This window comes from Rattus norvegicus, chromosome 2 (genome assembly GCF_036323735.1).
Source record: "Rattus norvegicus strain BN/NHsdMcwi chromosome 2, GRCr8, whole genome shotgun sequence".
Taxonomy (NCBI): domain Eukaryota; kingdom Metazoa; phylum Chordata; class Mammalia; order Rodentia; family Muridae; genus Rattus; species Rattus norvegicus.
The window spans coordinates 198,633,428-198,659,225 of NC_086020.1; the positions used below are offsets into that span (position 1 = coordinate 198,633,428).

The 25,798-nt window shown below is 44.3% G+C and overlaps 1 protein-coding gene across 4 annotated transcripts in view; it reads left to right on the forward strand.

The window, feature by feature from the left end:
- Sort1 (sortilin 1) overlaps positions 1 to 25,798 on the forward strand; it is an 81,016-nt gene that overhangs the window by 23,962 nt on the left and 31,256 nt on the right. For all 4 annotated transcript variants that reach the window (XM_006233194.5, XM_006233195.5, XM_006233196.5 and 1 more), the window contains exons 2-7: positions 3,782 to 3,841; positions 5,479 to 5,552; positions 18,122 to 18,224; positions 19,151 to 19,315; positions 21,292 to 21,365; positions 24,391 to 24,440. In XM_006233194.5, coding sequence (XP_006233256.1) covers positions 3,782 to 3,841; positions 5,479 to 5,552; positions 18,122 to 18,224; positions 19,151 to 19,315; positions 21,292 to 21,365; positions 24,391 to 24,440 — 526 coding nt within the window. The remainder of the gene's footprint in view (positions 1 to 3,781; positions 3,842 to 5,478; positions 5,553 to 18,121; positions 18,225 to 19,150; positions 19,316 to 21,291; positions 21,366 to 24,390; positions 24,441 to 25,798) is intronic.

Here is a 25,798-nt window from a genome sequence, read left to right on the forward strand (position 1 = left end):
AGGTATACGAACATGCATATAACACATACATACATGGACATATTAATATAACACACATTCATATAACACACATACGAGGGGGTAAAAAATATAACACACATACAAATTCACATAGCACACATACATACATATTCATATAACACAGTACATACTCACAGAACACACACGAACACACACACACACACACACACACACACACACACACACACACACACACCCCGCACCAGATAACTGATTAGATTAGAATCTATGGCCTTTGTCACAGCAGTGAATTGTTCCCTAGCTAGGGCCAAGCTGTGCAGCCTTTCCTTGACATTGTGTTTCTTCCCTGTGAAGGAGCGGGATTGACTCTGTACTCTTGGTGCCTACCCTGGTTGGTTTCTGTTGCAAACTAAAACAACCAAAAGAAGCGACCTGAGGAGGAAAGGGCTGATCTCATCTTACAGTCACAGCCTGTGATGGAAAGAAACTAATGCAGGAACTTGGGCGGGAGCTTGAAGACAGAAAGCAGACCACATTCAGCCACCTTTCTTGTATAACCTGGGGACCACCTTACCTCAGGTGATGCCCAGGGGTGGCATCACCCACAGTAAGCTATGCCTTCCTCCATCAATGAATATCACAAAGATGCCCGCACAGACCACCCCGCACCGGCCCCTCTGATCCATGTGACTTTTCCATTAAGGGTCCTTCTTCCCATGTGTTTTTCATTCGTGTTAACTTTATAAGATTTAACCACCAGAGCTTTTCATCTCCTGTATTTGCCTCCTTTCCATGTGAACTTTTTTTCCCCTGCTTGAGTTCCGGTCATGCTGTCTGATCTGATTTCATTTTCTCTTTTAACTTCAGAAGGTAATAAGTATTTTAGAGTATGAAATACAACAGATGAGTCACATCTTATGTAGGTAGATATGTGTTCCAATGAGCTTGTACATTTTCAAAAGCAAATGTTAAATGGTTAATGGGAAGGGTGGAACAAGAGGTCAAGGGTAACAGAAAACCACAATTACAGCTAATAAGTCTGGCCTATATTTTTAAGGGAGCTCTTAAAATAAGCTAGGTCAATTCCCATTTTTGTTGTTTAGAAGAAGCTGAGTTGCCACTGGCATCTATAAGCTTTGTTCCCAGACTGAGCAGTAAGGTCTCGGTAATGTGTGTGCATGGACTGAGTCATGCGTGCAGAGCATTGTATAAAACATGCAAACGCAGGTCCCAATTGCCTCAAACTAACAGTGCTACAGTCTGATGAAGACAAACATGAACTCCAGTGTACTAGTTAGTGGGCCTTTTCATTTATTCTAGTCAGACCCTCTCTAGGAAACAAGCGAACAAAACAAAAAGCCTCATGTTCAGGTGGTGAGCAGTACTTGTGGTAGCCCTTCAGGGGACTTGCTTTAATTTCAGGTCCTATCTTGCCTCCCAGGAGAGCATGTGGTCATGCTCTGTGTGAGACATCTAAGGCACACGCTGTGTCGTTCTGTAAGCTTCTGGTTCCAGGAGTCTCTGACAGCTCCACGCTCCTCTGATGCTCAGCAAGTCCATGTGTGAATGGCCCTTCTGTCTGTCCCTCTGCAGCTTCTAGATGCCTGAGCATCTGCGAGCATTTACTGGGCAAGCCCGATGCAGCACTATTTATGGAGAACATTCAGAGGGTCTTTTGACCTCAGAGGTACTTTCCACCCAGAAGGGAAATAGCTCGGACAGGCTCAGAAGACCCAGTCAGGAGGACCACAGAGAAAATTTGGAGATAAGCGAGGCAATTTGTGTTCAGAGTTCTTTCCTGTCCAGCTGCTCTACTGGGATTGGTGGCTTGAGTGACCAAGTAGCTGGCACCACACCATTTATAGGCAAACTCTATTTTGAGATGGAGCTGTGGTTTGGGAAGGCTATGTTATAATCATTTTCATCACATGCTTATTGAGTGCGCACAGAGAGCACCAGGAGCTATGAAGCTCCTTCTCTGCTGGAAGTGGCTCACATTTGGGAAGGCAGACACGTTCAGGGCACGTAAGTGCGACTGCACACATCTTCCTAAGAAGAAGCACCACCCACAACGTTTGTAGACGAGTAGACTGAGCTACGCTGGAGTCGGGCTGTGTCCAGGGAAGTGGAAGGCCCTTCCTCTTTGTCGTTAATGCAAATATATAAAACATAATTTCTATACATGGAGAAGTCTTTTCACATAACAATAGTGACCCCGTTGAATTATTTTACTGTTTGATAGGTCATGAAGGCTAGAAGATTAAACATTAACCCAGACTATCTCTGTGTGGTGAATTATGAATGACTTTTTTCTTTACTGTACTTCCTCATATTGTTTGCATTTTCTATGATGAACATATATTATTTTATAAGTATAAAATATAAATATAGGCTGGGTGTACACCTTTAATCCCACCACCAGGAGGCAGAAACAGGTAGATCTCTGTGAGTTTGAGGCCAGCCTGGTCTACAGAGCAACCTCAGCCAGCAGTACACAAAGAAGCCCTGTCTCAAAAAAACAAAAATCAGTAAGTAAATAGAAGGTGGAAATATTTAGGAGGAAAACATTCCACAGATGACTGCCACCTTCTGTATGTGTTCTGGGTTTTAGATGTAATATAACATCTTTCTCCATTTTGTTTCCCATTTCCCAGTGGAGCTCTGATAGGTTTTTATTAATCTCTGTGATTGATGACTAGCCAGAGAAAACAAAGCCATTCACTCCTTGCCTCTGCCTCCCACCATTTTAGCAGTTCTGCCTGGAAGCAGGAGGAATCCGACCTCTAACCATTCAGCCATACTGGGAAGACTGCTTAGTGGAACTTCAGTTATGCCGATTGGATTATAATTGTGTCTGTCAGTGTGGGCTCTGAGCTCTTGCTTTAAAGCACTCTAAGAATACTTTGCTATGTCTTTATATTTAGTACTGATGGGAAAGCAATTAGACTTCCCCATCTCCCATCTGGTGCCGTGGAGAGAACTCATCTGCTTGGCTTACTGTATGAGAGAATTGAAATTTCTAAGTCATCTGCGATTTGGACGGAGTAGCTAAATTCCATCTCTCCCAAATTTTATTGTGGGAATCTGTGTCCTCTCCTGATTATGAACTTAATTACACAGAAGAACAATAGGGATTGGTTAATATATCAGAGAGCTCCCGGGATTCTGACTCTGTTTTCTAGCAGCCACCATCTGCCTGTAGCTCTTCCTCCAGAGACAGAGCCCTGGGAGACTTCTCCCAGCCATGCCGGGATTTCAGCCAGGGTTGTCATAGTGGAGGCCTTGCTTAGGTGGACAGATTGTTAAGATTTCAGGTACAACTTCTTGCAAGGGATACTGTCTCATATCTTGGTCCTCTGGCTCTTGGACTCTTTCTGTTTGCTCCATGAGCCTAAGGTTGGGGTTTGTGTTATAGACGTATCAGCTGGGGCCGGGCACGCCATGGTCGGTTATCCAGCAACACTAAATGAAATGAGCAGTGCTCTCTCTCTCTCTCTCTCTCTCTCTCTCTCTCTCTCTCTCTGTGTGTGTGTGTGTGTGTGTGAGTCTCAAGTCAGTGTGTGTGTGCGCGCGCGCGCACACACACACACACACACACACAGATGAGGTGGTGAAGTTGAGAGGGAGCGAAGAGCAGGAGGGGAGAGTATGAAGTGGGAATGATGTAAAGACAGTGCTCAGGAACGGCATTCTAAAAATAATAATGGAAAAAGGTAATAAAGTCTGAATTACTTGAGGAAAACAAGGAAGAGGAGTGGATGACATTTCTAAATGAATTTCATTTCCTTTTCTCTAATAGCATGTCTTTGATGACCTCAGTGGCTCAGTGTCCTTGTCCTGGGTTGGAGACAGCACTGGGGTAAGTAATATTCTAAATTCTTTTAGTCTAGATTTTGGAACAGTTAGACACTCTAAATATCACTATTTTCTGAAAGTATCTTCAACCTCAGTCACAGAAAATATGTGTTTTCAGCACAAACTTTCAGGAAATTGTAGTTGGTTTGGCTTTGCTTGAGAACTGGGAACCAGTTGAAAGCAGTCTTGAGACTACTGTTGTCCTACTGGGTGAGAGTGGGGTGGGTGGGTGGATGGTGGATAGGTTCTCCATTAACGCCTGCATTAGTGTGGAACAATTCAGAACAATTCAGAATTAGTGCTAACAGCACAGAAGCCTGTGGGCTCTGGCTCTGGGCTGAGGAGATGCTCAGGGAGTCAAGCACTTGCTGTGGAAGCGTGAGAATGTGAGCTTGGATCCCAGCACATGTGTGGGGACCATCCGTGGGTTGGAAAGATGGCTTAGCTGATGCAAGAGAACCTGCTCCCTGATGCAGCACCCATGACAGCAGACTTCCAGTCACCTCTGACGCCAGCTCCAGGACGTCCAGTGCCTCTGTCTTCTGAGTTATCTGTGTCCAAATACAGGCACACATACACACATAATTTAAGGTAAAATTAAAAACAAGTAGCTGGGTGTGTGGTACATGCTTGTAATCCTACCACTGGTGAAGCAGAGGCAGGAAGACCTCCAGAACTCAGTGTCCAGGTCATGTTGTCTAGTCAGGCATTTGTCAGGTTCATGAGAAGGCCTATCTCAAAGACTAAGGTGAAGAACAATGGAGGAAGATACCCACATTGCCTGTTGCTTCTACACATGCACATATGCACACATATGTGAACATGGGCAGACATACAAACCCTGTACATACATATACATACATACATACATACATACATGCATGCATGCATGCATGCATACATACATACATACATGCATAAGCAAAGCAAAGACGTTTCTTTAACTATCTTTTAAACTTCCCAGTACAGTTTTCTTAAGTATGTATCAGTTTTTCTCAACTTTGACTTATGCCCTAATTTCTATGATTTATTCCCGTAACCAAGATACTTGGTAACTCTAAGTATTATTTTGGTTTTTCCCCCAGAGACACATGTTAAGTAGCCTGGCTAGCTTTAAATTTACAACATGGCTAAGTTGGCCTTGAACTCCCCCTGATCCTCCTACCCATCCCCACCCACTACTGCTGGGATTACAGGTGTGTGGACCACCATGCCTAGCTAAGATTTCTTATTATATGGATTTTTGAGACCCTCTAGATGCCTGTACTAATTGATCTAGAATTTTTTCTCATGTATATTTTTGCATAGAAAGTAATTGTTGACAAAATGAATTACACGGAGAACTCACAGCCTGGAGAAGAAGATGCGCAGACACATGTGGTATGCTAATATAGATACGAATTATATATTTGAGCATCCCTGACTCACTGCTTCAGGTGTAAGCAGTGGGATGACGGAAGCTTTCAGATCCTCACAGACCCATGCCCTGGCCCCTCCTATGTCAGATATGTTGCATTACAGGTTTCTAGGAAGCAGAGCTGTCTGTCACCAGTCTTTGAGACAGCTTATCGTCCTCCTCTATCAGTATGTGGTTGCCCTGTCTGTCATCTCTTATCAACAGAATGCTTTTGTCCCCTCCAGGTTATTCTCGTCCTGACTACTTTCCAAGTGCCACTGGTAATTGTGAGTTTTGGACAGTCCAAGTTATATCGCAGGTGAGACAGACGACACATCTCAGGGACATTTGACGAGGCCACACAGGGGTGGAGGGTCTACCCTTTCTGGTCACAGTAGTTCAACAGTTAATTTCCATTTTAAGATCACAGCAGGCTATGGCACTCAGCCCGCTTCTGGATGACAATTTAGTAACTGTAGAAAACTGAGAAGGGGGCTGGGGAGATGGCTCAGTGGGTAAGGGCACTGACTGCTCTTCCTGAGGTCCTGAGTTCAAATCCCAGCAACCACATGGTGGCTCACAACCATCTGTAATGGGATCCGATGCCCTCTCTGGTGTGTCTGAAGACAGCTATGGTGTACTTATATATAATAAGAAAACCTTAAAAAAAAAAAAGAAAGAAAGAAAGAAAGAAAGAAAGAAAGAAAGAAGGAAAGAGAGAAAGAAAGAAAGAAAAGAAAACTGAGAAGGGACTTAGCTTGAAGGAGATGAGGTTGGGCTGCCAGAGGTAAAGGGAAGAGTCACAGGCACGTGTGCCCGTGTTGACCCCCTGGATTCTTACTCACAGGAGGGCACTGTGGTTTTTCTGCATCTATGTGATATGAATAGACAGCTTAAAAATATTTTTTCAGGTAAATATTTATCTAATGTTTTGGAGTCTAAATGGGTTATTTTTTTTATTGGAGGGTATGTGGTCGTGATCGGACTAAGGGATGGCCTCACTTAGAGTTTCTGCATAAGAAGGGGCTTTTTAGATCACCCTGCTTCCGTCTACCTCGTAACTATACAGTTCACACTAGGTGATGAGGGTGGGACATGTGTCATGACATCTGTGTGTCTTCTGCAACTGGAATAGTGGGCCCTTTTCCTCAGCAGGATCCAGAGCAGCTAGCTAATGAAGTGAAGTCATTAACTTCTTTTCCCATGTATCTATCTGATCTCCTCCCAAGGGACCTAAATGAGTCACAAAATTCTAGCAGCACCACAGGAGCCAGAGGCCTCCAGGAGCCCTGCTGGGCTCTAACAGGTCTTCACTTGATTGTTCTACAGCTGGCCTCGGCCCAGGTGCAGGGACCTGATGTTAAAGCCCTGAAATGCTTCACCCCACTTCCTCTTCCAGCAGGTGTGATCTTTGACTTCTGCCCAGGGGCCTGGAGCCAGAGCTCTCAATTCAGCACAGCAATGCTGGCTTAAAATAAGCAAATACTCCTCTAAGCCAAGGAGTCACATGTTGGAATTGCCAGAGCCCCATGAAGGCTGGGCACTGCATTAACTGGAGACTCTCTAGCTTCTGACCAAGTTATTAACACACAGTAGGCAGGCAAAGGGTTAGCTGAATGAACAAATGGATGGATGGATGACTTCTGTGAGTTTTTATACCAAGAATGTGGTTTTCCTTGTTTCTTATAGACTGTCAATATATTATAGAGTCTGGGTGTTAAAAAGGCCAGTGTTTATGCAATTAGAACAGCAGTTAAATAATCACAGATAGCTGAAAAGTCTCCTGTTTCGGGAGGAAAAAGTATATTTAAAACTTTGTACATTGAATTTAGTACCTGTTTCTAGCACTTAAGAATCCTTGCTATGGGCTGGAGAGATGGCTCAGTGGTTAAGAGCACTGGCTGCTCTTCCAGAGGTCCTGAGTTCAAATCCCAGCAACCACATGGTGACTCACAACCATCTGTAATGAGATCTGATGCCCTCTTCTGGTGTGTCTGAAGACAGCGGCAGTGTACTTATATAAATAAATAAATAAATCTTCGAAAAAAGAATCCGTGCTATAATGAAGTCTTCCCCCAGTATCGCCTTCCTTGGCAGCTCATCTTTCATTCCAGAAGTGTTATCTTCGTATTATAAAGCATTTGGAAATCCTAACGGGAAGAACAACTGACTGTGGTGGAGAGTCATCTTAGTTTATTTACAGTTTTTCTTGACTTTCCCCTCCAGTGCTATATCTGCCATGCAGCTGTATTGTCTTGGGAAGCAACATAGAAAAGCAAAGGGCTGCCAAGTTTTAGTTGGCAGGCAGGCCAGGGGTTGACTCTCTGCACTGTCATTGCAAATAGAGTAAACTTGAACAAGTGTTGAGGTTTGATCTTTTGCTGTGTATTTGTAATGCTGAATACTGGCCCCCAGGTCTGGTTGCCCAAGGATGAGGAGATCCTCACAGAGACCAAGCGAGGCTATGTAACCTTGCTCCTTAGTTTAAAACTATTGGTTGAATAAAGATGCCCACGGCCTATAGCTGGGCAGAAGGGAGGTAGGTGGGGCTTTGGTTCCCGTGCTTGGGGTCTATGGGAGGACCACAGAAGGAGAGAGAGAAGGTGGAGCGAGAAGACACTTGAGGTAGGTGAATCATAAAAGGTGGTCATGAGGGCAGGAGTAAGAGCAGCCCAGGCAGAACACAGCAAGTCACATCTCGGGGTTATTGACAGGAAAGCAGACAGGACAGCTTAGAAGATGATAGGTATCTACCCGGCTCTAGTGCGGTCTAAGGCTTATTAGAAATACAGAAGTGTTGTGTCTTTTATCTGGGAACTGAAAGCTGGAAGGCGGGGTAGAAACCACCAATTAATAATGACATTTACTACAACAAGCAGTCTCCCAAGACTTTCTATTGGCTGTTAAAGGAAGGCGATAGCAGTGCTCATCTCGGGGTCACCGTGACGTGAGGACTCTGTAATGCTTGGCATGGAGTGACAGAGCAGGCTTGGTCTAGAGCTAGGCAGCTACTACCACTGCTGCCCTGGTTGTCAGAGTAAATGGAAAGTCTTCCATAATGGTTGATATAAAGCGATTGCCCCCAAATTGCCCCACTACTTTGTCTCCTCCCCCCCCCCCAGCTGGGGACCGAACCCAGGGCCTTGCGCTTGCTAGGCAAGTGCTCTACCACTGAGCTAAATCCCCAACCCCACCCCACTACTTTGTAATGCAGAAGCAGCTTCACAAGCCCTTGTCCCTCAGTATCTGCTGGTAGGTCTCTTGTATTAGTTACTCCCCTGTTTGTCAGACTGACAGTTTCTTTTTTTTGGTTCTTTTTTTTTTTTTCCGGAGCTGGGGACCGAACCCAGGGCCTTGCACTTCCTAGGTAAGCGCTCTACCACTGAGCTAAATCCCCAGCCCCCAGACTGACAGTTTCTTAATTGCTACTCTTTTGGACAGCTAGTTAAAATGTAGCCAGCTTTTCACTGAAACTAAGGTTTCTAGGATGCGTCTTGTCTTGTCACGGGGATGCTCATTTCCAGTTCATTCTTCAGTGGCAAATGGAAACCTCTGACTACTGATGACTTTATATTGTGAAGGCTGTTTGTTAAGCCCCTCCCTTTCTATGTGGGCTTGTCTCCCGTACATAATGCTTCAAGCCAGTTTTCTTCTATGCCTAATACTTTTATGTTTGCCTTTGTTTGCTACCAAGTTCTTGAGCCACATGGCTGCAATTGGAGCTAATAAGTTCCTGAGTCAGGGTGGCAGTGAACCCCATCCTATTCCCTTTCAGGAATGTGCTTACAGAGTCATAGGCCCTGTTTAATGCTGACCACAGGCTGGCTCAAGCCTTTCACCTGGTTTTTGAGAGAAAACCCTTTTTGCTAACACACCCTTTACAAGAGGCTGCCCTGCTTGTTTGTGACACGGTGTCATGTTAACAAGACTCTCTTTCTTGGCACTGCAATATCACTGCCGTAGTCTTTACCAGTCATTCTCAATATTCATTATCTCTCTGCCATGTGAAATGAGATAGGATCCTGTCTCCTGTCCCAGAGCTTAGGAGGAAACTGTAAATATGCCCTGTTGCCTCTCTGGCTGAGCCGGCCTGGCCTGGCCTGAAATGACTTTGTTGAGCACACCAGCCAAAGTGCACCTGTTGCTTCAGAAATGGAAAGGGAGGGGCCGTTTACTCCCAGTGGGTCCTGATAGTTTTCAGTTGCCCAATCACATAATGAACCGGGCAGAATCTGCTCTAACAACTTTTCTGCTTTTCACAGCTTTGATGACATAGTTTATGGACTTGCCTTTGTCCAGGAAAGCTTCATTTGGGATACAGGATAGGTAAATGTGTGCCTCCTGCTGGGTAGAGTTAGGCATGAAAGCTCACCAGAACACCAGGACATTGTTTCTGCTGCCTCCATAGAGAAAGGAATGACTGAAGGACTAGGCACGCCATAGATGATAAGAGCAGAATCATCTCTCCAGTCCTGTGCACCAGCCTTTTAAAAACAGTTTTGCTAACTCTTTAGGAATTTCATACATTGTACTTTGATCATATTCACTCCCCTTCCCCAGTTCCTTCCAGATCCATGCTCCATTCCACACCCATCCAACTTTGTATCCTCATTAAAACAAAACAAAACGCAAACAACAACAACACCACATCTCGTCCAGTAGCTCTGGGTGTGTGGCATCAACTGGAACTTATTTAACCTACCCTTAAGGAAAATTAGCTTCCTCTTTCAGTACCTATCAATCACCATAGCTCCTCAGCTAGGGGTGGGGCTTCATGACTACCGCCACCTTCTGTGCTAGCAATTCTGATGGCTCAAGCTTGCACAAGTTTTGTGCGTGCTGTCACAACTGCTGTGAGTTCATATGGACTACTGACATTCTCCTCCACGTTTGTAGCTGCTCTAATCACAATAGGCAGGAAATGGAAACAGCCTATATGCCCATCGGTGGATGGGTGAATTATAGAAGTGTAGTACATTTACATAATGGGATTGTTCAGCTTCTAGGAAAACATGAAATTATTAACTGAGAAGGTAAGTGACGAAAGCTTAAAATAATTATTCCATGTGAGGTAACCTAGACCCAGAAAGACAAATGTTGCATGTTAGAATCTTCAGATACGTTTGTATCTGACAGAAGTCAAGAAATTAGTAAGAGGCCATGGTGATGGAGCTTTCAAGGGAGGGAAGATCGAACATAGATATATGAATGAGAAAGTTGCAGCAGGAAGGATGAAATGGGGTGGAAGAGTAATACAAGGAGGGCTGACTAACACTAAAAATCTCTGAAAAACTCCTACCACAGAAGCTCCTAAGATATATGGATTATATAAACCTGAATTGTAGGCTGTTGTCACTACCTTGTTACCTTCCAAAACTTTACAGCAAGATCCCATTGCTTAGGGTACTGCATACTTGTTATGTGAGAGATCAAGCTGGTGTTGATCTGGAAGATTCATCTCTACTAGGTAGCTTTTATAGTGCTGGAAAGTGCTGTGCATTCTCTTAGAGGACAAAATCGTCAATCTTGTACAGTATGAACCCTGCATGCTACGATAATGACCAGCCTTGCAAGAATGGCCATTCGTGCAATAGTGATAGTAACATCATAAGAGTAACCAAGCAGTTTTTAATTGAATTTGAAGCCCACTCCTCAAGATAGAACCCACACCATGCCTGCACTGTTACTGGGTCCAAGAACTTGTGGTAAGAGAGGTTATAGGGCCTAGGGGAGAAACTACTACTATTAGTCTGCGTGCCTTAGTTAGGATTTCCATGGCTATGAAGAGACACCATGACCAAGCCAACTCTTATAAGGATAATACTTAATTGGAGCTGGCTTACAGGTTCAGAGGTTCAGTCCATTATCATCAAGGTGGGACCAAGGTAGCACCCAGGCAGGCATGGCTCAGGAGGAGCCAAGAGTTCTACATCTTGATCTGAAGGCAAACAGGAGAGGACTGGCATCCTCAGGCAGCTGGGTCTCAGAGCATATCCCGACAGTGACACTTCCTCCAACAAAACCACATCTGCTCCAACAAGGCCACACCTCCTAACAGTGCCACTCCCCAAGCCAAGCTTATTTAAACTACCAGTCTGCTAACTGAACATAGAATTAAACGAATTTCTAATGACTTGATATTAAACCTATAAACTAGTGCATCTCTCAGGCTTCATCAAGGATGGTTCCTTTTGCAGTAGGTCAAAGTGCAAAGAATGAGAGACTGTGGATAGCTCAGCTCTAAACGGGGCGTCTGTGTCATGCTCCCTCCTCTTATGGCACAGGTATAATTGTGGAAGAGGGATGGATGACAGGGAAACTGCTTTCTGTGCTAGCCTTTAAATGAGAGGCTCAGTTTAGTTTCACCACAGTAGATAGAGAAAGGCAGAAGTGTCAGGTGTTCAATGCCAACCTGGGCTACGTAGTGGAACACTGTCATAAGCAACAAACATGCATATGGGCATATATGTACATATACACGTATAGAAGTTCATCGGAATCTGTAATGGCATTGCCTTTAACACAATTTCAGTTTTACATACTCAAGACTTGTCAAGCAAGGCAAAATACAGGTCCTAGACACCAAATTGTCTTCATTTTACAGTTCCTTACACGTCTATACAGGTCCTAGATACTAAATTTTCTTCATTTTACAGTTCCATGGCTTTATTTCCTATGCTTTATTCTGTTTTTGTGTCCATAGTCTTATGATTTCCATAAAACACATACATTTTTCCAATAATTATAAAACATAACAAAATAGTAAAAATAAAATGAAGTTGCATCAGACAAGGGGAAAACATTAGAATAATGGGAGTTAAGTTTAGTATGAATTCAACTTCTTCCCTTTTTGCCTGGCTTCTGTTTCAGGTCCCTTATCCTTTTGGCACAGTCTAATAGGCTACATTCTCCTGACTGCCATTGGAACTGAAATTTCACTAATTGTTTCAGATCAGGTGTAACAATTGTGTTTGTAACTTTGTCACCAATGCTGAGTCACACACCTCTGATGCCAGTTCTCAGGCAGAGGCAGGCGGGTCTGTGCATGTTTGAGCCAAACCTGGTCCACACAGGAGGGCTCAGGCCAGTCGGGGCTGCATAGTGAGACCCCATTTCAAAGAAGAAAAAATAGCAAAACCAAATAAAAACAAGTACTGAACCAGTGAGGGCTGGATTATTGCTCCTACAGGAAATACATGGTGAGCATTTTCTGCAAATCCCTGTTCATAATATTTCTAACCTATCAATACATAACCTTGTATCACTGTGTTCTGTTTAAAAATGTCTTACTAATTAATATGTGTTGTCCCTTTGTTAGAGTTAAACTTACGGCCACAACTCTTAATCAAATGAAGTTTACCAGGCACACACGTTGCCTGCATGAGGCACATCTAAGTTTGTGTTTAGGAACAGTATGTCAACAGGATACACAGAGAGCAACAGGAAATTGCCAGCAAAAAGTACAAATATCTAACACCATGCCCTGTGAAAAGGATCCTTGTTTATAGGGTGAAAGTGGGCGGTATCCTGTTGGTTTGGGTGGGGTTGGGGGGAGAATGGCAGGGGACTTAACACCTCTACCACCGAGCCCCATTCTCAGTTCGAACATTATCTCATTTAACTTCTGCTGCAGACAAATGACCAGGGTGGGTTTCATTTGTTTCTTTGGGTTTTGTTTTGTTTTGTTTTTCCTGTAAATGTCTGCAGAGAGCCACAAAAGCACCGTGAGGGTTGAATTTGAAATTACAAATAAACTTAAATGCATAGGCAGTTCGCAAATAATGTGTGAAAAGACCAAGTCCATAAACATTTCCTTCCAATTAATGAAAACTACAAAACCATAATTAGTTTTTAATTAGTCATCAGCCTTACAGCTTTCATTTTAGGACCTGTAGACTTAATCACTGAGAAATGAATTAAAGAACTAGAATCCAGGTGGAGGCCAAAAGAGTTTGAGCTGCACACTGGGGAAGCCCTGATGGCTGGGAGTACAATTATGTGGGTGATTCTGTTAAAGAATCAGAAAGAAAACAAGGAGACCTTATGTCTCAGAGTGCTTCTATGTTCCATGAAAGACACTGTTAAAATATGGGTGCAAAAGCCACCAGGCTGAGGTTTTACACAGAACAAGCATGTGTTACAGTGGAGTAAAGCCAGTGTCTTAGGCAGTGGCTGAGCCCTGTTCCTGATGTCCTGTAATGTAGAAGACAGAACTCACTAGTGAGGAAGAAACTGGAAATTTAACGGGTGCATTTCTAAATAAGGTGCTGACCACGGAGCTCAGCTTCCTGACAGCAGATAGTAAGATCCGAAGGGAGAGAAATGACTTAAGACAGACTTGTTAAGAGATGAAGCAGAGTTTAAGGATTAAGAACTTAAACAGAATGCTCAGTCCACCCGTACTCCAAAAATTGTAACATGAAAGAAGTGGTCAAGAGGCCATTTGATGAAGGGGGTTAATATGCACAGGAGGCATTTAATTAACGACCAGAGGAAAACTAGCATGCTTGAGCTCGAGAAGAAGGGAACGGAAAGGGTGGAGGGGGGCTGCCAGACTTTTGCAGTTTGATAGACTAGGACTAGGGTTATCCAATTAATGAGCACTGTTCTTCCAGACCAGGAAGAAACCATTCAGAGATCATCAAGGTGGCTTCTTTAGGTTCAAATGGGGCTGGGGGGCAGGATCACTGGGTCTTTCACCTGAAGCTGCAGGTGCAGCGCCTCAGAGCCACTCTATGTGGAAGCACTTGTTTCAGCTCATGGCGAGAAAAATGTCTGCTGCAGGATGCACTGTACCTGGAGTCTCTCCCTTATCTGATTTAGAAGATATTTGTGATTATTTTAAATTATCAACCTAATGCAACAGAATTACCTGAGAATGTATCTGTCTACTCACTTATTTTGAGAGCGGGTCTCACTTTGTAGCCCTGGCTGGCCTAGAACTTGTTATGTAGAACAGGCTGGCCTCAAACTTTCAGAGATTTGCCTGCCTCTGCCTCTTGAATACAAGAATTAAAGGCCTGCGCCATCATGCCCAGCAAGAAGGAAGTCTGAACTCAAGAGTCGTCTAGATCAGGATTGCCTTTAGCATGCCTGTGGTGGAATTTCTGGATAGTTAATTGATGTGAGAAGGTCCCCCCCACCTTGGGTTGCACCAGTCCCTAAGCAGGGGCTCCTGACCTCTATGAGGAGGGACCTTAGGTAGGTAGGTGTTGGAACATGTGAGCGAGTTCCTAACTGATTACTCTCATTTAAAAAACCCCACCCCCAGGCATGTGCTTAGCTTTTCTGTCCTACAACATCACAATGATAAGATGTGGTTTAGGGGCTGGGGATTTAGCTTAGTGGTAGAGCGCTTACCTAGGAAGCGCAAGGCCCTGGGTTCGGTCCCCAGCTCTGAAAAAAAAAAAACAAAAAAAAAAAAAAACAAAAAACAAAAACAAAAAAAAAAAAAAAGGGCTGGAGAGATGGCTCAGCGGTTAAGAGCACCCGACTGCTCTTCCAGAGGTCACGAGTTCAATTCCCAGCAACCACATGGTGGCTCACAACCATCTGTAAAGAGTTCTGATGCCCTCTTCTGGTGTATCTGAAGACAGCTACAGTGTACTTATATATAATAAATAAATAAATCTTAAAAAAAATTTTTTTCTAAAAAAAAAAAAAAAAAAAGATGTGGTTTAAACAGTGGCATCGTTTGTGCCAAATTCCGAAGCAACCTTCCTGCAAAGGCCATTGGACACAGAATCTGTGTGATGCTGTACCCATCCCGGATTTAAACTAATGGAGAGTAAATAAATAAAAGTAGATTTGTGCTCTTGTTAAAAAAAAAAAAAATGTGGTTTGAAGCCAAGTGTGACAGCCTATGCCTATAATATCGGCACTTAGTGCTGGGGCAGGGGATATGGTACACATTGAATGCAAGCCTGTCTTCAGAGCAAGACCCCAATTAAAACAAATAAAACATGGCAGGAATTGGGCCTCACCAAACATGGACTCTTCTGGTGCCCTAATCTTGGACTCCCCAGCCTCTAGAATATGGTATTCCGTTATAATAGCTATGTGGCCTAAATAATTTCTGTTCTATGTACTGTTGTCCTTGGTGATGTCTTGAGTTGGAACCGTTCGTGAGCATGTCCACACCACAGACATAGACTAAAAACATCATTTATTTTTGGTACCCAGAGATGTGACTGATACCTCAAATTGTTGTAAGAAGACTTATTTCTAAAGCAGATAGTTTTACAGGGTTTTCACGGTTAGTAACTATTTGGCTACTATTTATAATTATATTGTCATATGAAGTTTAGGAAATAGATTTCATTTTCAGGATGTTTTGTTGGTTTCCAGTTGATGCTGATGTCTATAAGTCACCGACAGAAACTACTTAACCCCCAAAGGTTCGCTTTAGCCCATTTTCTCCACTTGCTTAAACAGCTGAAGTCGTGGGATGTTGTCATGGAAGGTCTTTGTTCACTTGTGTGGCCTTTTATTCTGGAGGGCAGGGATAGGTTCACTGTACCAAGTTCTCAAAAGCAGGCAGTCGTGCCAACAGGTTTGTGAAGGTTCCCTGTGGATGTTAAAAGAGAGGAAGATTTGTAAACCAGAGATAGTCAGGCTGCACGCTCCTCAGTTGTCTGAGCTCTTGATGGTGTACACCCTGCAGCGCTGGGCACTGCTATGCACGTCTCCTGCTGGCTGCCCAGGAGATAAGGCCCTGTACTCCCAACACCAGAGATAGGGCAAACTGTTGGATGGTACCCACTCTGTCTTACTTATCTAGGAATTGGGTGTTTGCTGTGGAGTGTGTGTGTGTGTAAAAGTCATCCTAGTAATTCTAAGACAATGTGGTTTGACTCTATTATTCTCAGAGACAGACATAGGCACATCCCTTATGCCTCTAGCTCCTACTGCCCAGCAGAGACTCTCACCAGAGAAATTGTGATTCCCCAGTTATAAGAAAAAAGGACTCCTCACAAATACGTTGTCTCTAGTTTGGGGCTAAGAATTAAAAGAGCTGAACTGTGGTTTCACTTTATCTTTAATTAGCTACTTGCCTCCCTTGTGTCTCCCGTGAATCACAGGAGTGGCACACAATGGCCTCCCTGGCTCTCTGCATTCCTCAGTTCCTCAGTTTGTGATTATTTGTAGTGCCTTTTTAAATAAAAAGAGAACACTCCCACAGATTTCTTCTGCCTCCGAGAAACTGGTTTGCAGTGTCTTCACCAACAGATGATTTAAATTTTTATATCAGTTATTCTTTGATAATTTCATACGTATATACCAGGATCACATCCCCCCACTTACTCTTTCCAACCACTTTGTATCCCTCCCAGTGCCAGTCTGACTTAGTCTACTGACTTAGTCTTTGTTGTCATCATCTTCTCCCTCCTCCTCTTCCTCCTTTCCCTTCTCCCTCCTCTCCCTCCTCTTCTTCATCTTTGTCCCTCTGCTCCTCCCCTCCTCCTCCTCCCCTTCTTCTTCTTTTCTATTTCGTTTTTCGATAAGTCAGGCCAATGATTGCTGCCTATATGTGCATACGTGTAAGGCCATCCACTGGAATATTGAGACATTTACCAACAAACCAACGAAGAAGTGTGTGTGCGGCTCTCTTCTCCAGCAGCTACCAATTGCCAGTAGCTCCTCAGTGAAGGGCAGGGCCAGGAGAGCGTCTACCCCCTCTGTATGGCCGGTGCAACATCGTGCGCATGATTGCCATGGCACACCTGGCATTTCTCAGCAGTCGCCACCATCCTCCAGCCTTTACATCCTGCTCATGTCTTTGTGATGTTTCCTGCACTTGGCAGAGGGTGGGGATAATAGAGACGCCCCATTGAGGGCTGAGCACGGAGTCTCTTGTCAGCCTTTTGGCCTCCTGGGTATGTGTGCACCTGTTGCTGCCCACTGCTTACAGAAGTGCCTCTGAGGGAGGTTAGGAGCAGCCCAGGCACTTCACCAGATCCAGGCCCTTTAAGTTAAATCCTTTTGGCGACATGTATCATTTAAAGAGAGCTCTGCATAGTATTTGATCTATCAGACAGTTACTGACGCTGTTGTTCTTCTCAAACAGGTTGAGAAGGTTAAGGTTTTGTTATTTCTCAAAAGTTTAAACATGAATTTGAGTGCCTCCCAGAGGCTTTGTTGGAATGGAATTTTGGGGAAAACTGAGAAACCAAGAGTTAATGTTGGCCATTTACTTTCTCTAGTTGTAGCTTTGGTGAGACTTGAGTTAGGAATCTATGCCTAGAGATGTTACCCTCTCTCAGGAAAGCGTCAAGCTCACTACGACTTAACCGCTGGCTTTACCATAAGGAATGTGTCTTTATAGGTTAGTTAGGAACCCTTTGGCTACAGTAAGCAGAAGTCTAATTCAAACTAGCTTAAATAACAAGGAAATTGCTGATTCAAATAACTAAATACAGAGAAGCAACATGCGTCAGGGTCAGTTCTAGCCCACGTTGTGTGCTCTGCTTTTCTGGGCTTCTAGAATTACCTCAGCTGACCTTCGTTGTGGAAAAATAGTAATTGTTTGCATTATATTCATATGCCACATTGTGGGCTTTCTCAACAGTGATGCTTTAACATTTAGGGCCAGATAATTCCCTGCTGTGGGACTGCCCTGTGCAATGCAGTGTGGTCAGCAGTGGCTGTGCCTGAAGAGCGTCTAGATTGTGATAATCAAAACTGTCTCTCAATAGTTCACAAGTGGGAGTGGGGAACAAAACCACCCCATTGAGAACTACTGGCCTAGAAGAAGAATGACCAGATTCAGCAAGTACTTATCTGGGAGGAAATGTGTTCCCTAGAAAATCTCAAGGAAGGAAGGCTAAGAGCTCCATCAGATCTCCACAGCTCACTCTGAATATGCTTCTCTCTTCTTCTCCCTGCCAGTGAGGATTACGGAAAGAATTTTAAGGACATTACGAATCTCATCAATAACACCTTCATTCGGACGGAGTTCGGCATGGCTATTGGTCCCGAGAACTCTGGAAAGGTGAGGCTCATTCTTGTACGTCAAGTTGGCGCTCCATACTACCTGAAGTGTGGGAATGATTCAGATGTTCACAGTATTGCGTTTGTGATCATTAGTTTCAACTGTCAACGTGACACAGTCTAGGAAGAGCCTCAGCCAAAGGTCGTTTAGATCAAATTGGCCTGTGGCGAGTCTGGGGGACTGACCTGATTGCATTAAGATGCAGGAGGACCTAGCTCACTATGGGCAGCGCAATTCCCTAGGCAGAGGATTGCGAACTGAGTATGGGAAGGCTGCTAAGCAGAACCCTGTAGCATGCATACATGTATGCATTCACTCTGCTCTTGACTGTAGATGTGACCAGCTTGTCCAGGAAATGATGGGGTGTAATCTGTGTAATCTGAAAGTGTAAGCCAAATAAACCCTCTCTCCCCTGAGTTGTTTTCTGTTAGGATGTTTTTATCACAGCAACAGAAATGAAATTAGGGCAGCATTTTAGTTTGACACTGCTGTATTTTAAAATTAGACATAGTTTGACCTTATAAAGAATTGGATTTAGAACAGTTTTGTTTTTTTTTTCCTGGCTCACATCTGAGATGCACCAAATTCCTTCATACTTAGTGTGGTAGTTGGTCAGCATTGCAAGAGCTACTCCCTACAATACTGTAATCTTTGTGGAAACTATCTCAAAACTAACTAGAGTCAAAAAAAAAAAAATCACAGTATGGTGCATTGGCCCAATATATATTCTTGGAGTAGTAAATAATGTATTTTTATAATTTCTCTCTCTTCTGGATCTAAAATTTCCTTAACTAATCCATGTGTATGTGCATATGCACACAGGCACGCATGCATGTACACACACACACGGGCACACTCATTCACACCACCTTCCCAGGTGTTCACAGTGTTATCCCCTAACCCTGATGTCTTCTCTTCCTGGGCAGGTGATATTAACAGCAGAGGTGTCTGGGGGAAGCCGAGGAGGAAGAGTGTTCAGGTCATCAGACTTTGCCAAGAACTTTGTACAGACAGACCTCCCCTTTCATCCTCTGACTCAGATGATGTACAGCCCTCAGAATTCTGATTACCTGTTAGCTCTCAGCACTGAAGTAAGTCCAGTTGAATTTGCCTTTCCTTGTTTACAGGGTCAAAATATACTGACTTTAAAGGATGTCCTAGAGTGTTTGCACTAGACTTCTTTCCAACGTCTCCTTACAATGAGATGTGTAATTTTACACTCTGTTCCTATCTGGGTGTGACTTCTCTATACCACCTCTTTCAGGTATGTGTGGTGTACGATTGTTGTTGTGTGTTTTTTAATGAATGGATGTGTGCAGCTGGAATAGTGAATTGGAACACTTTGCAGTCATTGTTCTTGAGCTGCGAAGGATGAGTATAGATTGTCATCCTCCAGAGGACAGGGAGTTGAGGAGAACAGCCCCCCACCACCCCACAAGGCTGCTTCTGCTTAGATGAGCCCCCGCCACTTTCTGACGATCTCGGATATTTCTGTCCCACCCCCACTGAGCCGAGCAGTGAGCTCCATGGCCAGCGGAATCGAGGTTGACAAACAGTGTGTTCTTAACTGCTAACTACATGTCAAAGCAGTGGCCAAGCCCACCTTTAAGACCTCTCTTTGCTTGGCTCCATGAACCCATTTTCTTTGGTCTCTAGATGGTCCTTAGTGCCTTTCATAAACTTGTGTCACCTTACCCTTAACTGCTTTCTGTTCACCTGACAGTGAGCAGCCACTTCTACTTGATTCTCCACTCCTAAAGACTCTCAGGTCTTACTTCTGGCTCTGGCTTTCCCATAGGCCAGCAGATTCCTGTCTTGCTGGCCCCAAGTGTCTTCAAGTGTGTGTCCCATAGGCACCTCAAGCTCAGTGCCTCCTGAGCTTCACTGCTCTTCTCTCATGCTTCTCTCATGCATGCTCTTACATTATCTATAGCAATTAGTGGCTCACTGTGCCCTACACCCCACCTGATGATGTTACTGACACACACACACACACACACACACACACACACACACTGAACTGTTAGAGATCAGTTCTATTCTGGCTGCATTTCTCCCTGATCCCATTGCTCAAGGCCCGGGTTGAAGACTTCATTAACTCCTAGTAAACCAATTCATGCTTACCTCATATCCTACTTCTAGCTGTGTTGCTCTGACATCCATCTTTCCCATTCACGTCTATGGTTGTCACCTAAAAAAGGCGAAGCTGCGATCCCCCTCTTAGAGTACCATCCTGCTGGGAACTCGCACACAATGAGAGCCAGGTCCGTCGGCCTGGCCAGGAAGGCATCCCCTGAACTCTCCTCACCTCTCTGAGGTGAGACGCTCCTCATCTTCTCCCCGTGGGATTTTGCACCATTTTTTTTTTATCTTTATACTCCTCCATGTTTGTGCCCTTCCTGCCTTTGCTAGTCTTCCCTGGTCTTCTTCACTAGTGATTCTGCCTCCCTTTGAGCATAGCACTCATCATTTCTGTCAGAGCAGTGCTCTTCAGTCAACTGTCACTGTGCAGTGCGCCCCATCTTCCACACTGGACCCCGTCCATAACACCATATGGTAGTGAGCTTTCTTATTCATATTCCTTGATAAACGTCAAGATCATTGCGAGGTGAGAATGCAATGTCTGGTATGGTGCCTGGCACTCTAGTGCTTTATATGACTTGTTATTCTCAATTCTAAAACCAGAAGGAGCCTGAGTCATATGTGTGTGTGTGCAGTGTGTATGCTTGTATACGTGTGCAGGTATATGTGTATGTATGCATGTGTACATGTTTGTGTGTATATGTGTGTATATATGTGCACATGTGTGTGTATGCTTGTATACGTGTGCAGGTATATGTGTATGTATGCATGTGTACATGTTTGTGTGTATATAGGTGTGTACGTGTGTGCCTGTGTGTGCATACGTGTGCGTGTGTGTGTACATGCGTGTATGTGAGTGTGTCTTGCTCAGGCAGCTCCAGTGTTTGCGTCTACCTTTCTGACTGGTTGAATGTGAATGACTAAAGGTCATGTAAACTGAACAGAATAAAGCTGGAATTTTGATAAGTCATTTATAATCTTTCAGAATGGCCTGTGGGTGTCCAAGAATTTTGGGGAAAAATGGGAAGAAATCCACAAAGCAGTATGTTTGGCCAAATGGTGAGTAACACAAGACTCCATCTGTCAGAGCCCTAAACCTTAGCACTGCCCACGTCACATGACTGAACGGCAAGTACTTGCTACGTGCCAAGTGCTCTTCAGGGTCCCATGAGGAGTAGAGAGGTCTGGGACACAGACCTGGACCTGGAGGAGCTTCTAATTGTGCTGGAAAGGGATTTTGCCTCAATGAAGGTTACAAGGGCCGTGACTGCTATCTACAGAAGTTTTCTCTCCGTAGCTGATAATATCTATTGGAACAGGAAATGGATCTTTAACATTCGGTCTTTGGTACTTCTGTGTAGTCAGGCTTACACTTGCTTGTCTAGCACTCCAAACTCAGGAAACGCTGAAAGGACTTCCAGACTGGCGTGAAAACACTCCCTTGCCTTGGCAGCATGCCCTGCCCCTCAGTTCCCTCCAAAGACCGAGTGCCAGAGGCAGCTCTGACTTAGCGGTGAAGTCGCCTGTGTTCAGCCTGGCTGTTACTAGTCAGCAGCTCACCCTCTCTGCGCTTCGGTTCCCCCTCCATGAGAGGAGACCTCTCAGCAGAATATGGAAGGTGCGAAGCAAGGATTGAACCAGCAGCCTCAGGCCTCCCACATTCTCCTTCCAGAACTGTGTTCTCTGTCTCTTTCCCACTGACAAATTTTACCAAGTGCAGCAGTCTGGTTTCCCTGTGTAAAGCAGATTGCTGTCAGAGGCGAGCTCTGGGGCTGGTACAGCAAGCACATAGCAGCTTCAGAATTACAGTCTGAACGCTGGAGGCAGGCAGGAAAACCATGTTAAAACAGACGAAACTCAGAACAAAATTACTGCGCCAAATCAAGGAGAGACCCGTACCTCAGCAGCATCCGGCTTGATGTGGTTAATACTCTCGGGGCTGACCCATAATCTTAAGAGTTTAATGCATTCCACTTCAGGAACCAGAAGAAGTAAATCACACACATTTGAAATATATCTACAAAGATCACGTAAAATACTAGTTATGCTATGTAAACGAGATGGGCCTTCCCCAGAAGCACTCGCCAGATGATTTTACAGCGCTATTGTGCGCATGTACATCTGATTTTGTGGTATGTGTTTTAATCAGTGGTGTTGGTACTACATAGGACTTAACAGGAAGGAAGTCATTTTTATGGTAACTAAGTTAATAAATCGTTTTTCCTTTTCATTGTCGCTGTTTTGAGCCATGGTTTTCTCTGTGTAGCCCTGGCTGTCCTGGAACTCGATTTGTAGACCAGGCTAGCCTCGAACTCAGAATTCCACCAGTCTCTGCCTCCCAAGTGCTGGCATTAAGATATGTGCCATCACACCCAGCCCTCCATGGGTTTTTTTTTTTTAAAGATTTATTCATTTATTATATATAAGTACACTGTAGCTGTCTTCAGACACACCAGATGAGGGCATCGGATCTCTTTATAGATGGTTGTGAGCCACCATGTGGTTGCTGGGAATTGAACTCATGACCTCTGGAAGAGCAGTCGGGTGCTCTTAACCACTGAGCCATCTCTCCAGCCCCCTCCATGGGTTTTTTACCTTCATTTTTTTCTCCTGTGAGTTTTGTGTGTGGTTATGTGTGCACACCGCGTGAGTGGGGTTCCTATGGAGGAGAACCATCAGACCTTCAGGCATAGAAGTCCCAGACAGTTGTGAATCATTTGAGTACTGGGAACTGATCCCAAGTCCTCTGCAAGAACAACAAATACTAGTAACTACTGAGCCATCCCTCCAGCCCTGGCATTTTTCTTTTTTAGGGAATGTATTTGCTTAGCTTTAAAGTCAAGGTAGCTAGGCTGCTCAGGCAGCTAAGTTACCTTTCATCTCTTGAAGTTTTCAGTCCAAAGTTCTGAAAAAGCATGCTCAAACCCAGAACCTTTGGCTGGTGTCATCTATAAGTGCTGTCAGGGCCTAGATCTCATCCCTTGCAAATTGCTTTTCCAAGTTTCATTTTAAATAATTCAACCTCTGACCTAGTTGTATATTTGAGATGGATGAACTAAATTATTTAGCTCATAAAAAGCAGTGAGCTAAATTCAGGTGGGAAACCACAAAGCCTAAAACCTAGCAACTGATCTGAAGATACCAGTCTGTGTGGCAGGTGCAGTAGGTCGCACATCATGCAATTAAAACAACCTACTCGATGAGAAACGAGTGGCCAACAGTTAGTGTAGCAGGACACAGGGACCTAGCACAGGGCTTCTCACAGGCTTGCATCTCATCCACTGGGCCACAAAGTCATTCCAACAGGGATTTTCACCTTTATTACCAATGATGGATTGGGCTGCAGGAGTCATTATTGAGGGAGCTCTTCTGTGCGCTTTGAAATCTTTGAAAGCTTCCTGGCCTGCACCTACCCCTGCCTGCTTCTCTCCCCACCTCAATTGTGCCAACCAAAAACACTTCTAAGTGGGGCTGGGGATTTAGCTCAGTGGTAGAGCGCTTGCCTAGGAAGCACAAGGCCCTGGGTTCGGTCCCCAGCTCCGAAAAAAAAAAAAAAGACCAAAAAAAAAAAAAAAAAAAAAAAAAAAAAAAAAAACCACTTCTAAGTGTTCCCAGGAGGCAGAATTTCCCTTGTTTAGAACCTTCTGCTCTAGAATTTTGCAAGAAAAAAAAAAAAAAAGACTTCTAGTCAGAGTGATGAGGAGAGTCTCCCAGGAGGGCTAGTTTTTAAGCTAGTGCTGAAACATTGTGAGGTTATGAGATTATGATTTAGTGACATGAGAGAGAAGCATCTCACTGGGGGGGGGAATCAGTGTGACTGGACGATTCTAACAATACAGTAGATGATGGTAGGAGGCCCCATGGAGCACAGGCTGAGGGCTGCCCCACAGTGGACCATCGGAGCACAACTTGTCCACTTGTCCTTTTGAATTCTCCCTGTAAGCCTGACTAAACACAGGGAACAGCATGCCAGCTGATGTCAGTGTATGGGGATGTTACCCACGCCAGGGACTTTGTGACTAGGCAACATGGTCTCTTAGTAGCCTTAATCCATTTTTTTATCCCTGTCTTTGCCTCTTTATAGGGGACCAAACAACATCATCTTCTTTACCACCCATGTGAATGGCTCCTGCAGTAAGTATATTGGCATCTCAGAAAAGAGTGTTCTGCTCTCCGCTCAGGGTAGAACATTCTGGGTTGTGTATAGTGAAACAAAAGATTTTTCTCAGCCTCCTGCAAGTTCAGTAGCTATAGAAAATTCAAAGCTGTTAATTACTTTTAAAATCTTGAAAGTACAACTAAATTCCTTCATCATGCACAGGTCAATAACAGTGAAACTGCATTGGAAGACGATACAGTTCCGCCTAACGACTGTGTGTTACTTTTCTCATTATTGTGACCAAATACCTGACAAGCACAAGTTAAGGGAAGAGAGGTTACTTTGGCTCTCCGTTTAGTGGGACCAGTCCATCATCACTGAGAAGACATGGTGGCTGAAGCAGCTTTGTCCATGGCAGGGGGTTCCTGCTGTCTGACTTGTACACATCTTGGTGCATCAGGAAGGAGAGTTCAGGTCATGATGAGAAACAAAGGTCATCTTCAAGGCCACCTTTAAGCAACCCATTCCTGCTAACCAGGCCACAGTTGTAAAGGTTCCACAACCTCTCAGAATGATACCACCAACAGACAGTCAAACATCCGAGTCTATAGGGACTACTTCACATTTAGATTATAACATTCCACTGTTGGCTAACACTGTATAATGCAAAATACCTTCAGTCCAACATCAAAAGTTAGCATTGTCTTTAATAGTTCCAACATTGGTCTGAAATTCTATGTCTCTTCTGAGACCCAAGACAGTCTTTCTTAACTGTGAGTCCTTATAAAATCAAAACCCAAGTTGCATGTTTCCAGTATACTATACAAGGGCTTACACAGACTTCTAAGGAAGCAATAGGAGGGCAACATGGAGAGACAGAGCAAAGGAACAAATCCATCAGAGAAGCGAACTCTGTAGCTCCATGTCCACATCTGGGCATCATGATAGCATCATTGGAGCTTCCGAGACCTTGAATGGCCCTTTCCCCTACAGCTCCTGTTACCTGTGGCATTTACGGCCTTTCTTGGGACAGGTCCTCTTGTGCTTAAGCCTTCTTCATATGTGTCTGCATTTCCAGCATCCTGGGATCTGCTGTTAAGCTTCATTCACTTTCTCAGTTGCATGCATTGGTTCCTGTGGGTCTCCCTGAAGAGATTCCGACCCGGCTAATACTTCCAGACTCTGGGCTCTTTCCTGAGACAGATCCTGATGGCTCATTGCTCTTGCATTCAAAGACCACCACGTGGACAGTACTGAAAATCTGCAGCTATCTAGAGATGTACCCCCCTCCCACCTTGGTCAGCAGCTACAGTGGCCTCTAGATGCCCGCAGATGAACCAGGTGGCCCAGAGACTCATGTTCTCAGACATGCTTTTTTGAAAGAAAGTTTGAA